Raw genomic sequence first — 14,145 nt, 5'->3', positions numbered from 1 at the left:
GCTTTGCCGTTTTGTACTGGCACCTCCAGATCCACGTACTTCTCGTTATGCACTGCCAGAACTCTCTGATTTAAACTCTTCTCCACCATTTACGATGGGAGTTGTGCGGCAACTAGTGTGGAGCTCCGACGTCACATCAAATTAGCACGACATTGATCTGTGTAATTGCTGGCTTTTCTTTGGGCGCTGAAATCAGTATTTTAATTTGTAGCCCTTGTTTCACCCCAATTTCGTGGTATCCAATTGGTAATTGTAGTCTGGTCCCATCTCTGCAACTCCCGTACGGACTCGGGAGAGGCGAAGTTCGAGAGCCATGCGTCCTCTGAAACACCACCCTGCCAAGCCGCACTGCTCATTGACACACTGCTCCTTGACACACTGCTCGCTTAACCCGTAAGCCAGCCGTACCAATGTGTCGAAGGAAACACTGTCCTACTGGCGACCACCGTGTCAGTGTGCCCGCCACAGGAGTTGCTAGTGCGCAATGGGCCACACCCTCCCCTAACCCGGATGACTCTGGGCCAATTGTGCGCCACCTCATGGGTCTCCCGGTCGCGACACAGCCCAGGATCTAACCCGGGATCTGTAGTGACGCCTCTAGCACTGCGATGCAGTGCCTTAGACCGCTGCGCCACTCGGGAGGCGAAATCAGTAGTTTTTGCTAACTTCATTTTGTGACGTCAGAGCTCCAGTCCGCCCACGCTTGTCGCTACTCCATCGAAAATCATGGAGTTGAGTTTAGTTGGCTATGCCAGAGCAGAGTTACATGCTGAATAATAATACTTAACTTGGCCTAACCACTGAGAGACAGGAAAAATTCCTGCGGTTAATATTGAGAAATCCACCATGCTCCTTCACAGCCCTCACCTGTGATATGTTCCATATGAACTGTGATTAGTACACACCTCTGTTATGCTACTCTGTGTTTCTCAACTCCACTCCACTCCCCTGACGTCACTTTAGATTTATAGCTGTTAATCATATTATATTGAGTTGGACTACATAAAAGCAAATTCAAGAGTTGTTGTTTTACCCTAGAGTGTTTGCACTCCTGACAATCGCTAATGTTCCTCGACTAAAACTATAATTTGTACAGTTTATTCTACGCGGTTAGACACTGCTTCTTTACAGGCTTGTTATTCACTGTCACTCCATCAACTTGTGGTTATAAATGTGTTATGCATGGGTAAATAGGGTTATAGGGTTTTGGGGCATGTTGGCTCTGAAAGGTGTTACCCTCGAGGCTCCCTAGATACTAACTGTTGGGACCTTTTAGGTCATCTGGCAGGCTACTTTACCTCCCCTAACCTTAATAGTCAGTATTTTATTTTGGATTAGATGTTACAGAAGCAGCAGCTACTCTTCCTGGGGTCCACACAATACATAAAACATGAAATTATGCAGAACACCAATAGACAAGACGGTCTCAAGGACAGAACTGCACACATTTAAAATAAGAATAAAGTCCTACTGACAGTTACCCACATCACTGACAGTTACGCACATCACTGACAGTTACCCACATCACTGACAGTTACCCACATCACTGACAGTTACCCACATCACTGACAGTTACCCACATCACTGACAGTTACCCACATCACTGACAGTTACTCACATCACTGACAGTTACTCACATCACTGACAGTTACCCACATCACTGACAGTTACCCACATCACTGACAGTTACCCACATCACTGACAGTTACCCACATCACTGACAGTTACCCACATCACTGTGATCCCTTATTGATGTCACTTGTTAAGTCTACTTCAGTCAGCGTAGATGAAGGGGAGGAGACCAGTTTAAAGAAGGGTTTCTAATCCTTGAGACAATTGAGACATGCATTGTGTGTATGTGTGGCAAGATTTAAGTGCCTTTTGAATGGAGTATGGTAGTAGGTGCCAGGCACACCGGTTTGTGACAAGAACTGCAACGCCCCTGAGTTTTTCACGCTCAACAGTTTCCCGTGTGTATCAAGAATTATCCAGCACCCAAAGGACATCCAGCCAACTTGGCACAACTGTGGGAAGCATTGCAGTCAACATGGGCAGTGTAGAGTGTGGAATCCATGCCCTGACGAATTGGAGCAAAAGAAGGGGCGTGCCACTCTATTAGGAAGGTGTTCCTAATGTTTGGTGTACTCAGTGTATACATGTGCCTAAGATCTATCTATCTATTCAGATAGGGGAGAAGCAAACCATTTTATCATCCATCCACCGGCCGTATTTATTCATTAACAGGTAGCAAGTCGGTCAGTGGTGTAGGACTTGCGAAAACATATCATCACACACCAATGTTTTCATTGGAAGCCAGTTGGCTAAAAGCTGCAGATAGCATCTCCGCTATCTCATCGCGCTCCATAAGAAAATAAACAATTACCGTTTTGTTACAGTTATATACAATTCACCCGCCAATGCTTTGGCAGATAATAGATAAAGATGCTTTGGTGAGTGTGGTGTGGGTGGCACTTGATTTCTCGCTGTCTTATTTTGCAACACCCACTGTATAGGTGGTATACATTTTAAAGCACGTATGAATCACATGGAGCATATGAAAATTGGTGCACAGAGCATACACACAATTCTAATACTTTCCTGCTAATCAGGCAACAGAATCTGAGCATTGGCGGTTTGCGCGACACACTTTTCTCAGAACCCACAGCTACAGGCTAGGGATAAAACACACACCATCTTCCACGGTTTTATTTAGCCCCTTCCTTGTTCCCAGTGTCCCTTGTATATTAAAGCTGCAAAACCGAGAATGGCGAGACAGCCTATAGGGAGGAGATCAAACACCTGATCGTGTGGTGCAAGGACAACAACCTCTCCCTAAACATGATCTAGACAAAGGAGATGATTGTGTACTACTACAGGAAAAGGAGGACCGAGCAGGCCCCCATTCTCATCAACGGGGCTGTAGTGGTGCAGGTTGAGAGCTTCAAGTTCCTTGGTGTCCACATCACCAACAAACTAACATGGTCCAAGCACACCAAGATAGTTGTGGGCACGACAAAACCTTTTCAGGAGACTAAAAATTATCGTGAGCATCCTGACGGGTTATATCTCTGCCTGGTATGGCAACTGTCCGTGCTCCTACATCAAGGTACTACAAAGAATAGTGCGTACGGCCCATTACATCACCGGGGCCAAGCTTCCTGCCATCCAGGACATTTATACCAGGCAGTGTCAGAGTAAGGCCCTAAAAATGGTCAAAGACTCCAGCCACCCTAGTCATAGACTGTTCTCTCTGCTACCGCACAGCAAGCGGTACGGGAGCGCCAAGTCTAGGTCCAAGAGGCTTCTAAACAGCTTCTGCCCCCAAGCCATAAGACTCCTGAACATCTAATCAAATGACTACCCAGACTATTTGCATTGCCCCCGCCCCCCTGCTGCTACTCTGTTATTATCTATGCATAGTCACTTTAAAAACTCTACCTACATGTACATATTACCTCGACTAACCTTGACTCTGTACCTGTACCCCCTGTATATAGCCTCGATATTGATATTTTACTGCTGCTCTTTATTTGTTATTATCATTTTTTTCATTTAAATAGGTATTTTTGATTTGAGCAACGCACTTAGCCCTAATTGCTCCATGGGTGCTGTAAAATGGCAACGCTGGCCATGACCCCACTCCCTACAGGTGTCTCAGGGCAAGTTGAGATATGCAAAGAAATGCATTTCAATTGCACACTTGTGTGTAACAGGACAAATACAAGCACCTCCAAATTTCTCTCTTTGTTATGCAAAGCCTAAATTAGCAGGAGTAAACATGTGCTTAACAAGTCACATAATAAGTTGCATGGACTCACTATGTGTGCAATAATAGTGTTTAACATTATTTTTTTGAATGACTACCTCATCTCTGTACCCCACACATACAATTATCTGTAAGGTCCCTCAGTCCAGCAGTGAATTTCAAAGGTAGGCAGAAGCAGGCGCGTAAACATTCATTCAAACAGCACTTTTGTGCGTTTTGCCAGCAGCTCTTCGTTGTGCGTCAAGCATTGCACTGTTTATGACTTCAAGCCTATCAACTCCCGAGATGAGGCTGGTGTAACCGAAGTGAAATGGCTAGCTAGTTAGCGCGTGCTAACCAGAGGGACGGAAGCTATACTGTTACACTGGCAAAACTAAAGTGCCTATAAGAACATCCAATAGTCAAAGGGTTAATGAAATACAAATGGTATAGAGGGAAATAGTCCTAATAATTCCTATAATAACTACAACCTAAAACTTCTTACCTCGGAATAAGACTCATGTTAAACGGAACCACCAGCTTTCATATGTTCTCATGTTCTGAGCAAGGAGCTGAAATGTTAGCTTTCTTACATGGCACATATTGCACTTTTATTTTCTTCTCCAACACTTTGTTTTTGCATTATTTAAACCAAATTGAACATGTTTCATTATTTACTTGAGGCTAAATTTATTTTATTGATGTATTATATTAAGTTAAAATAAGTGTTCATTCAGTATTGTTGTAATTGTCATTATTACAAATACAGTGGAGCAAAAAAGTATTTAGTCAGCCACCAATTGTGCAAGTTCTCCCACTTTAAAAGATGAGAAAGGCCTGTAATTTTCGTCATAGGTACACTTCAACTAAGACAGACAAAAAAAAATCCAGAAAATCACATTGTAGGATTTTTAATTTATTTAATTGCAAATTATGGTGGAAAATAAGTATTTGGTCACCTACAAACAAGCAAGATTTCTGGCTCTCACAGACCTGTAACTTCTTCTTTAAGAGGCTCCTCTGTCCTCCACTCATTACCTGTATTAATGGCACCTGTTTGAACTTGTTATCAGTATAAAAGACACCTGTCCACAACCACAAACAGTCACACTCCAAACTCCACTATGGCCAAGACCAAAGAGCTGTCAAAGGACACCAGAAACAAAATTGTAGACCTGCACCAGGCTGGGAAGCCTGAATCTGCAATAGGTAAGCAGCTTGGTTTGAAGAAATCAACTGTGGGAGCAATTATTAGGAAATGGAAGACATACAAGACCACTGATAATCTCCCTCGATCTGGGGCTCCACGCAAGATCTCACCCCGTGGGGTCAAAATGATCACAAGAACGGTGAGCAAAAATCCCAGAACCACACGGGGGGACCTAGTGAATGACCTGCAGAGAGCTGGGACCAAAGTAACAAAGCCTACCATCAGTAACACACTATGCCACCAGGGACGCAAATCCTGCAGTGCCAGACGTGTTCCCCTGCTTAAGCCAGTACATGTCCAGGCCCGTCTGAAGTTTGCTAGAGAGCATTTGGATGATCCAGAAGAAGATTGGGAGAATGTCATATGGTCAGATGAATCCAAAATATAACTTTTTGGTAAAAACTCAACTCGTCGTGTTTGGAGGACAAAGAATGCTGAGTTGCATCCAAAGAACACCATACCTACTGTGAAGCATAGGGGTGGAAACATCATGCTTTGGGGCTGGTTTTCTGCAAAGGGACCAGGACGACTGATCTGTGTAAAGGAAAGAATGAATGGGGCCATGTATCGTGAGATTTTGAGTGAAAACGTCCTTCCATCAGCAAGGGCATTGAAGATGAAACATGGCTGGGTCTTTCAACATGACAATGATCCCAAACACATCGCCCGGGCAATGAAGGAGTGGAGTGAAAACCTTGTGAAGACTTACAGAAAACGTTTGACCTCTGTCATTGCCAACAAAGGGTATATAACAAAGTATTGAGATAAACTTTGGTTATTGACCAAATACTCATTTTTTTCACCATAATTTGCAAATAAATTCATTAAAAATCCTACAATGTAATTTTCTGGATTTTTTCTCTCTCATCTTGTCTGTCATAGTTGAAGTGTACCTATGATGAAAATTACAGGCCTCTCTCATCTTTTTAAGTGGGAGAACTTTCACAATTGGTGGCTGACTAAATACTTTTTTGCCCCACTGTATATTTTTTTAATCGGCCGTTTAATCGGTATCGGCTTTTTTGGTCCTCCAATAATCAGTATCGGCGTTGAAAAATCATAATCGGTCGACCTCTAGTATCAATACACCCAGTCACTACAAAAGATACAGTCGTCCTTCCTAACTCAGTTGCCGGAGGAAGGAAACTTCTCAAGGATTTCACCATGAGGCCAATGGTGACTTTTTAAAACAGTTACGGAGTTTAATGGATGTAATGGTAGACAACTGAAGATGGATCAACAATATCGTAGTTACTCCACAATACATACCTAAATGAAAGTGATAGAAGGAAGTCTGTCCAGAATACAACAATTCCAAAACATGCATCCTGTTTGGAACAAGGCACTAAAGTAATACTGCCAAAAATGTGGCTTAGCAATTCACTTTTTGTCTAGAATTCAAAGTGTTATGTTTTGAGAAAATCCAATACAACACATTCGTAAGTACCACTCTCCATAGTTTCAAGCTTAGTGGTTGCTGCATCATGTTATGGGTATGCTTGTAATCGTTAAGGACTGTGGAGTTTTTCAGAATAAAAAATAAACGTAATGGAGCTAAACACAGACAAAATCGTTGAGGAAAACCTTGTTCAGTCTGATTTCCACCAGACACTGAGTTTAATTCACCTTTCATCAGAACAATAACCTTAAACACAAGGCCAAATCTACATTGGAGCTGCTTACCAAGTAGACCATGAATGTTCCTGAGTGGCTTAGTTACAGTTTGAACTTAAATCTGCTTGAATATCTATGGCAAGTTATATGAAAATGGTTGTCTAGCAATGATCAACAAACAATTTGACAGAGCTTAAAGCAATTTCAGGGAGAAAAAAAAGAGGCAAATGTTGCACAATCCAGGTGTGGAAAGCTCTTACAGACTTACCCAGAAAGACCCACAGCTGTAATCGCTGCCAAAGGTGCTTCTTCTACAAAGTATTGAAATAGGGGTGTCTCTGACTTTCAAAAGGTTTTATTGGCATGACAAAAATGACATATTCATATTGCCAAAGCAACATTGTCGAGCAATTCTCTCAATTCTCTGTTTCTCTAGGTACGCCATAATGTGTGGAATCATGACAGAGTACGAGACTGTGCAGAACAGGATAAAGAATGGCTACATCTTCAAAGTAAGTGATTTTTTTGACAGACCGTCTACACATAAAGCCATATCTTTATGTAGTCACTGATTCAAGTGTTTGTTTTGTGTGTACTTGAAGCATGTCAGACCTTACCTACATTAGCAGCACCTGAGGTGATGGCAGGCACACAGATGGAATAGTGGAATTTTGCAATAATAAGAGAGGGTAACTGAGGTGAGGTCGGGGCGTGTGCTTTTCCAGAACTTGTGAACCTGTGGTCTCGCTCAGTCAGTGTTGATTCCCAGCTATGTCGAGGGTCCTCCCATGTCATACAACCACAAGTTGACAGCTGAAGAATCACCCTCGGTCTTATTTAGGTCAGCTATCCCTCAAATTAAATGTAAAAAAAAAATCCTATACATACGGTTATTGTCAGTACTTAAATACACTGACTGCTGTACAGGCGTTAGCCTTATTGACTGTGGGCTCTATTCAGGTCACTCCCCTCACTGTCCAGCAGCATACCACCCTACATCCCACTGCTGGCTTGCCTCTGAAGCTAAGCAGGGTTGGTCCCTGGATGGGAGACCAGATGCTGCTGGAAGTGGCACTCTTTTGGAGGAGGCACTCTTTCATCTGGTCTATAAAAAAAATCCCAGTGCCCCAAGGCAGTGATTGGGGACATTGCCATGTGACGGGTGCTGTCTTTCGGATGAGACGTTAAACGGGTGTCTTGACTCTCTGGTCACGGAAGATCCCATGGCACTTATAGTAAGAGTAGGGGTGTTAACCCTAGTGTCCTGGCTAAATTCCCAATCTGGCCCTTATACCATCATGGCCACCTAATCATCCACAGCTTAAAATTGGTTGTTTTCTCTCCCCTGTAACTATTCCCCAGGTTGTTGCTGTTAATGAGAATGTGTTCTCAGTCAACTTACCTGCTAAAATAAGGGTTAAATAAAGGGTTAACGGGTTAAATAAATGCATGGGTTGCATAATGGCTGAACCGCACGCAGCATTTATATATATATATATGAGAGAGAGGATTTTGCGATTGAGTGGAAAAGAACAGTGGGAGGGAGAGGGTTGCATGACAAATAGGAGCTTGTGATGCATGTGCGTGTGTGAGAGATTTTTGTGGCATAGTTGTGGGTAGCTGTGGAGCAGGGCAGGTCAGAGGAAAAATGTGCGGTGTCGTGAATCAACACTTAATGCTGTCTGTCCTCTTCTGTGTTCAGGATCATCTGGATAAGGCCATCGAGCTGAAACCACAGGATCCTATGTCTTACTACCTGCTGGGCCGCTGGTGCTACGCTGTATGTGACATACACACACATTAACCCAAGTCAACCATACAGTGAGGAATACACTCCCTGAAAAGTGATCAATGTAGGAGCTTTGAGAAGGAGTCATTAGCCATACACACTCATTGACACACACTCATTGACAGACACACACACAAGCACCCTCCACATACCCTGCCATGTGTAGCTAGCTGCAGTCAAAGATGAGTGGCTATTTCTCCGAAGAAGGAAGAAAAAGTCACACCGGATGATTTGTGAGAGTGAATTTAAAGGGCGTTCTGCTCTGTGTTCACGTTAAACATTGATCCGCTGTTTACGTTCAGGCAGCGGCCCCTCTTTGAAAGGGCCCACGGGGACGGCAAGGCAGTGCTACACCTACAATTACACATTTCTAAGATGAATGGGGCGGGGAAGGAACAGTGCGTGCGTTTGACCCAGCAAGTCCATCACATTAGGCCCATTATCTTATTCCTGTAATGAAGTTTTATGGAAAAGGTGTGTGTGTGTGACTGCTTATCGTGATGGGTTGGTTTGTCAGGATTAGAAACTGCTTCCATTGCGGGTTATATTGTCTCCGCATCCTGAGTGACGGGGCTTTAGGAACATTAGTTAGTATTTTGGAAGTGTCTTTCCATAGTGACTTTTTTTTTTTTTTTTAAGATGGGGGGGGGGAGTAATTTTCAGATCCTTTACTCCCATGACCTCCCCCCCCCCCCCTCCTGTTTAAATGCTACTTGCGCTGTTTACACACTGTAGTATGAGAGTCATGTTCACACCATGTCGTTTTAAATGTTTATCTGATTCACCATGTTCTGAAAGGGCTCTACACTGGTTCTGTTCAGGTGGCTCAGCTGTCCTGGATCGAGAGGAAAATTGCTGCTACATTGTTTGGAGAGCCTCCAAGTGCCACGGTCCAAGATGCGCTGAAGAACTTCCTCAAGGTATTGGGATTCTCCTTGCTACCATAGATTGTGGTGTGTTTGGCAGTACCTGTTAGTGTGGAGTAAAGCATGTCAGGCCTTGCAAATGTAATTTACCAGTACATTTCTCATTTGCCCGACTGCTAGGTTTGAATATGGACAGCTACTCTGTTTCTGTTACTTTCATAGTTCTGCACTGTATACTTTAGCCTGTTAGAATCATACAGTCCTTTCAAATTTAAAAAAAGATATATATATTTTAATTTAACTAGGCAAGTCAGTTAAGAACAAATTCTTATTTACAATGACGGCCTATCAGAAAACAGTCGTCCTGCCTTGTTCAGGGGCAGAACGGCTGATTTTTAAAAAAAAATATATATTTTTTTTTACCTTGTCAGTTCTGGGATTCGATCTAGCAACCTTTCGGTTACTGGTCCGACTCTCTAACCACTAAGGCTACCCTGCCGCCCCAAGTTCTCTCTCTTTTCTGATCACTGTACATTTCAACTCGGAGAACTCCTCCCTGTGTTCTGCGCACTTGCTGTTAGATTTAAGATTTAAAGACCAAACCACAAGTATTTCGAGGCTTAATCTGTGTTCCCACATTTCACATGTTTATATAGAGAGACGTGAAATGACTCCTGTCCAAGATTCTCTTGCTTCATGCCTCTTCCTCACGTCTTGTGTATCTCACCCATCAATTGAATTTAAGTGGTCTCTGTTGTAACTTGTTTCTTCTGGCCGCAAGGACTCTGGTAGTGGCTGTTTAGCTTCAACAAACACATCCTGCTGTTCTACAACTTGTGCCACTATAACCAAGTACACAAACAGTAACTACACACTTCCTAGTGCCCAGGTGTTGCCCTAGTATTCTTCTAATTGTACTATTAATACTCAGGCTATATAGGGTCCGAATTTAAGGTAGAGTCAAGTGAAATAGAATTGTCTACGGCTAGAGGCAAAATAGTGCTATGGTTAGTCCTTTCTGTAATTGTGTGTGCTGAGCAGGTTCTATGTTTCAATTGCAGTCATTTGCCCAAATCGTGTACCAACCCCCGTACCTGTCCTGGACTGATCTGATGCCATTAGAACGTAAACTGTGAGGCAGTGTTTTTGTCAGCAGTTGTGTTTTTGGTGCCGGTCCAATGGAAGAATACAGACGTGTTATTGTGCTATAGGAGGACATGCTCATTGTAAAAGGCTGGAATGGATTCAATGGAACGGTATCAAACGTATGGAAACCACGTTTGACTCACTTCCATGTATTCCTTTCCAGCCATTACAATGAGCCTACTCCTCTTATAGCTCTTCCCACCAGCCTCCTCTGGCCTTATGGTAACACTTAACTCAGACACTCTCAAAGCTTGCGGGGGAGATTTGTGCTTACAATGCAGGGCTACCTTCTCACAAGAGTATGACTCAGAATACAGAGATTTTGGACAAGGAGAGGGCATTTTGTTCCAGCCTCAGGAAGCTGAACTCCAGAAAGAGTTGATTATCAGCAAGTACAGTGTTCTCGTGTTTTACAATATTTTCACTCTTTCACAGGTGGAGGAGATCCGTCCCAAGTACTCCAAATTAAACTATGTGTTTTTAGCCAAGGTAAGTCGGACCGCCCATGTTGTTGTAATGTTTGCGTCTTAGATTAATCTACAGTATATCCAATAATCAAACAGACTCTGTATGTGCACCGATGGTGATAATGATGAGGAGGAGGAATGTGTTTTTGATTGGTCAGTGTTACAGAGACCTGGGGCAGAAAGGTCAGGCCAGGAAGATGTGGGATGCTGCTGCCTCAATGGAAACTGTTTCCAAAGAGGTGGGTACTGACTGTATTGTCACTGGCTTATTCTTGTGCTCTAAAGTCTTAGTTCTCTCACGTTTGTCATTGTTGTGGTTCAAAAAGAGATTGTCTCTTTTTATTTCTCTCTCTCTCTCTCCAAGGATGAGGAGGCACAGAAGGAGCTTGACTACCTTCTCCCTGCGCTAGGTGTTTATTGAGGACATTTAGAAATGTCCTCTCGCTAGGGAGAAACCCAGGATTATCTTCACTGGAAGCCACACTATGAATGGAATGCAAATCAATGTCTTCTTTGATTACTGATGGGACAGTACCTTCAATGGGGGCTTCAACATTTCTGAAATACCGGACTCTTGCTAATCCTCTCTGGGATTGGAGATGACTGGATTGGCTGTGCATGCTAGGGAACACTGTTCTGGAGAACAAGTTTATCACAGACACATCTTGATGTCTTATAAAAGCAGATATCGAAATTCTTTGACATCTGTTTGCTAAAGAGATTGTGGTAAAAAGGGACAGTTTTGACCTATCAGCAAGCAGTTACACACCCAGAATCCAATTTCGTTGGCTGCTCCCATCTTTGATGTAAGTCAATCAGTGGTGTTCAATGGGATGTATATTATCTCCCATATCTTGAAGAAATCTGCAGTCGAGTGTGGAGGACCAGGCAATACTGTAGCTAGAAAATGTTTTAATAATTATACTCACCCTGTTGGTGTCAGAAATGAATATGGTCCCCTGTAAACTGCATACGTATCAATAATTATTCTTGATTTCTTTTTGTTTTATTACACTGAAATAGCCTAGCCTAAGAACTGCTTAAAAACAAAACATGTTGATGCCGGTTTTTTCCTGTTTTAACCCACCTACCAATAAGTGCATTGGAAAACATCACTGGTCTTTGTGGTTGAATCTGTTTGAAAATCACTGTTCAACTGAGGGACCTTGTAGATAATTGTATGTGTGGGGTACAGAGATGAGGTAGTCTTTCAAAACATCATGTTAAACACTATTATTGACCACAGTGAGTCTTCTGTGACTTGTTAATTAAGCACATTTTTACTCCTGAACTTATTTAGCCTTGGCATAACGGAGGGGTTGAATAGTTATTGACATTTCAGCTTTTCATTTTTCATTTTTTAATTAAAAATGATTTAAATAAATAAATGAAAGGCTATAACATGACTAAGTGGAAAAATTCAAGGGGTTTAACTACTTTCTGAAGGCACTATAACTATATGTTACCCTATTTCCTATCAAGTACACTACATTTGACCAGGGCCGTAGTCCACTAAATATGGAATAGGGGCTCTGGTCAGATGTAGTGCACTAAATAGGGAATATGGTGCCATTTCAGATGCAGACTTGGATATTTTTTTAAAGTATTCTTTGACCTGCACTGAGTGGACCACTAGTGTAGCTCTGCTGGTTGGCAGGTTTTGTGTTCCTGTCACTGTCTGTACATAGACTGAGATGATGGTCCCATCGGATAAGAGGAAGGACTTGATAGGGAAAGAAACATGACTCCTAGGCAGAATCTCAATTTCATTCTCATCGCGTCCTCTCCTCTTCTCCTTCTCAATTGGCAGAGGTCAGAGGGAAGGGACCTCTGGCTTTCTCATCCGATGGGTTTTGAAAATGAGGCGAGGAAGGACTCGAGGAGTATGAAATTGAGATTCTCCCTAGGAGTCCAGTTTCCTTCCCTATCAAGTCTTCTGGAAACCATTAACTGGTGCATACTTTATCTGAGAGGTGAAATACAAGAATGGTATCATTTATTTTGCCTCAGATTTGTCTGTGTTCCAGTAATATGAATGTATGCTTTTGTTGTATCTAGGGTTGTACACATTGTGCCCACTGGTTGAATCAACGTTGTTTCCACGTCATTTAAATGAAATTACGTTGAACCAACTTGGAATAGATGTTGAATTGATGTCTGTGCCCAGTGGGCAGTGAAGTAAATTTTAAGCGAAAGGACCGAGGGGGTGTGGTATATGGCCAATATATCACGGCTAAGGACTGTTCTTACACACAACGCAATGCGGATTTCCTGGATACTGTCCATTAGCTGTGGTCTATTGGCCATGTACCACAAATCCTGAGGTGCCTTATTGCTATTATAAACTGGTTACCAAAATAATTTGAGCAGTAAAAATACATGTTTTCTAATACCTGTGGTATATGGTCTGATATACCACGGCTGTCAGCCAATCAGCATTCAGGGCTCTAACCACCCAGTTTATAATATCTTGTAAATTAAATACAGTACATAAAATATTATAGACAATACGCAAGCCATGTATTTAGAAATGAAAATGCATGGCTCTGGAAACTACTATTCTATAGACACTACTGATCAATGTTATTTGAGTCTGCCATTTTTCAATAAATATGTGGAATCGTGTGTGTGTGTGTGTGTGTGTGTGTGTGTGTGTGTGTGTGTGAGGGGGGGGGGGGGTGTTGCTGGAATACATGCACACACAACTATTTTTGTACGCAACACTTGATTAAAATCTAATAGGGACGTTTTCATTCTATTATCAACCAAATATTTTGCCTGGTCTCGGGTCCAAATGTAATGGAATAGCAAGGTATGAAAGCATGTTCTTGCTTGATTACCAAAGGTGAAGTGTGGTGTTTTATTTGTAAGCCCCCCTTCCATTCTCCTTTTTGTGCAGACTGTATAGTTTGTTCCAGAGCCAATTTTAAATTTGTCACTGGATCAAATTCAGTCCAACTTCCCTCCAGTCTGGTCATGTTTCAGGTTATTCTTATGGCATAGACTCATTCAATTACCTCCTAAAGGAACACAGGTGTTTGTTCAGTATTAAAAGAACTCAAAATAAATCCTTGGAAAGTTGGTTTCGCCTCTTAATTTTCCAAAGTGGACTGAAAAGTTCATGTTAATGTCTTAATCACAACCCTGCTGCATACCACAATCACTAACTCTCCCTAAAATACTGTGCTTGTAGGCCCTTCTAATGGACCTGGCCCTGGTATCCTGGAAGGATATCGACCTCATCCCGTCAGTAGAGGATGCCTGGTTATTTTTTTTAAATACTTTCCTCACCATCTTAAATAAGCATG

At 42.4% G+C, this 14,145-nt stretch overlaps 1 protein-coding gene across 3 annotated transcripts in view; it reads left to right on the top strand.

Annotated features, from left to right (window-relative positions):
- The window catches only part of LOC139410035 (regulator of microtubule dynamics protein 2-like), a 68,101-nt gene extending 54,183 nt beyond the window's left edge, over positions 1-13,918 (top strand). For all 3 annotated transcript variants that reach the window (XM_071155468.1, XM_071155483.1, XM_071155475.1), the window contains exons 6-11: positions 7,006-7,081; positions 8,272-8,349; positions 9,180-9,278; positions 10,806-10,859; positions 10,996-11,076; positions 11,202-13,918. In XM_071155468.1, the coding sequence (XP_071011569.1) occupies positions 7,006-7,081; positions 8,272-8,349; positions 9,180-9,278; positions 10,806-10,859; positions 10,996-11,076; positions 11,202-11,258 (445 nt within the window). In that variant the 3' untranslated portion in view covers positions 11,259-13,918. The remainder of the gene's footprint in view (positions 1-7,005; positions 7,082-8,271; positions 8,350-9,179; positions 9,279-10,805; positions 10,860-10,995; positions 11,077-11,201) is intronic.
- Positions 13,919-14,145: the final 227 nt, after the last annotated feature.

The sequence above is a fragment of the Oncorhynchus clarkii genome, chromosome 1 (genome assembly GCF_045791955.1).
Source record: "Oncorhynchus clarkii lewisi isolate Uvic-CL-2024 chromosome 1, UVic_Ocla_1.0, whole genome shotgun sequence".
In the NCBI taxonomy this organism is placed as follows: domain Eukaryota; kingdom Metazoa; phylum Chordata; class Actinopteri; order Salmoniformes; family Salmonidae; genus Oncorhynchus; species Oncorhynchus clarkii.
Note: the sequence above shows the minus strand (reverse complement) of the source record. Positions and strands in the feature narration are given on the sequence as shown.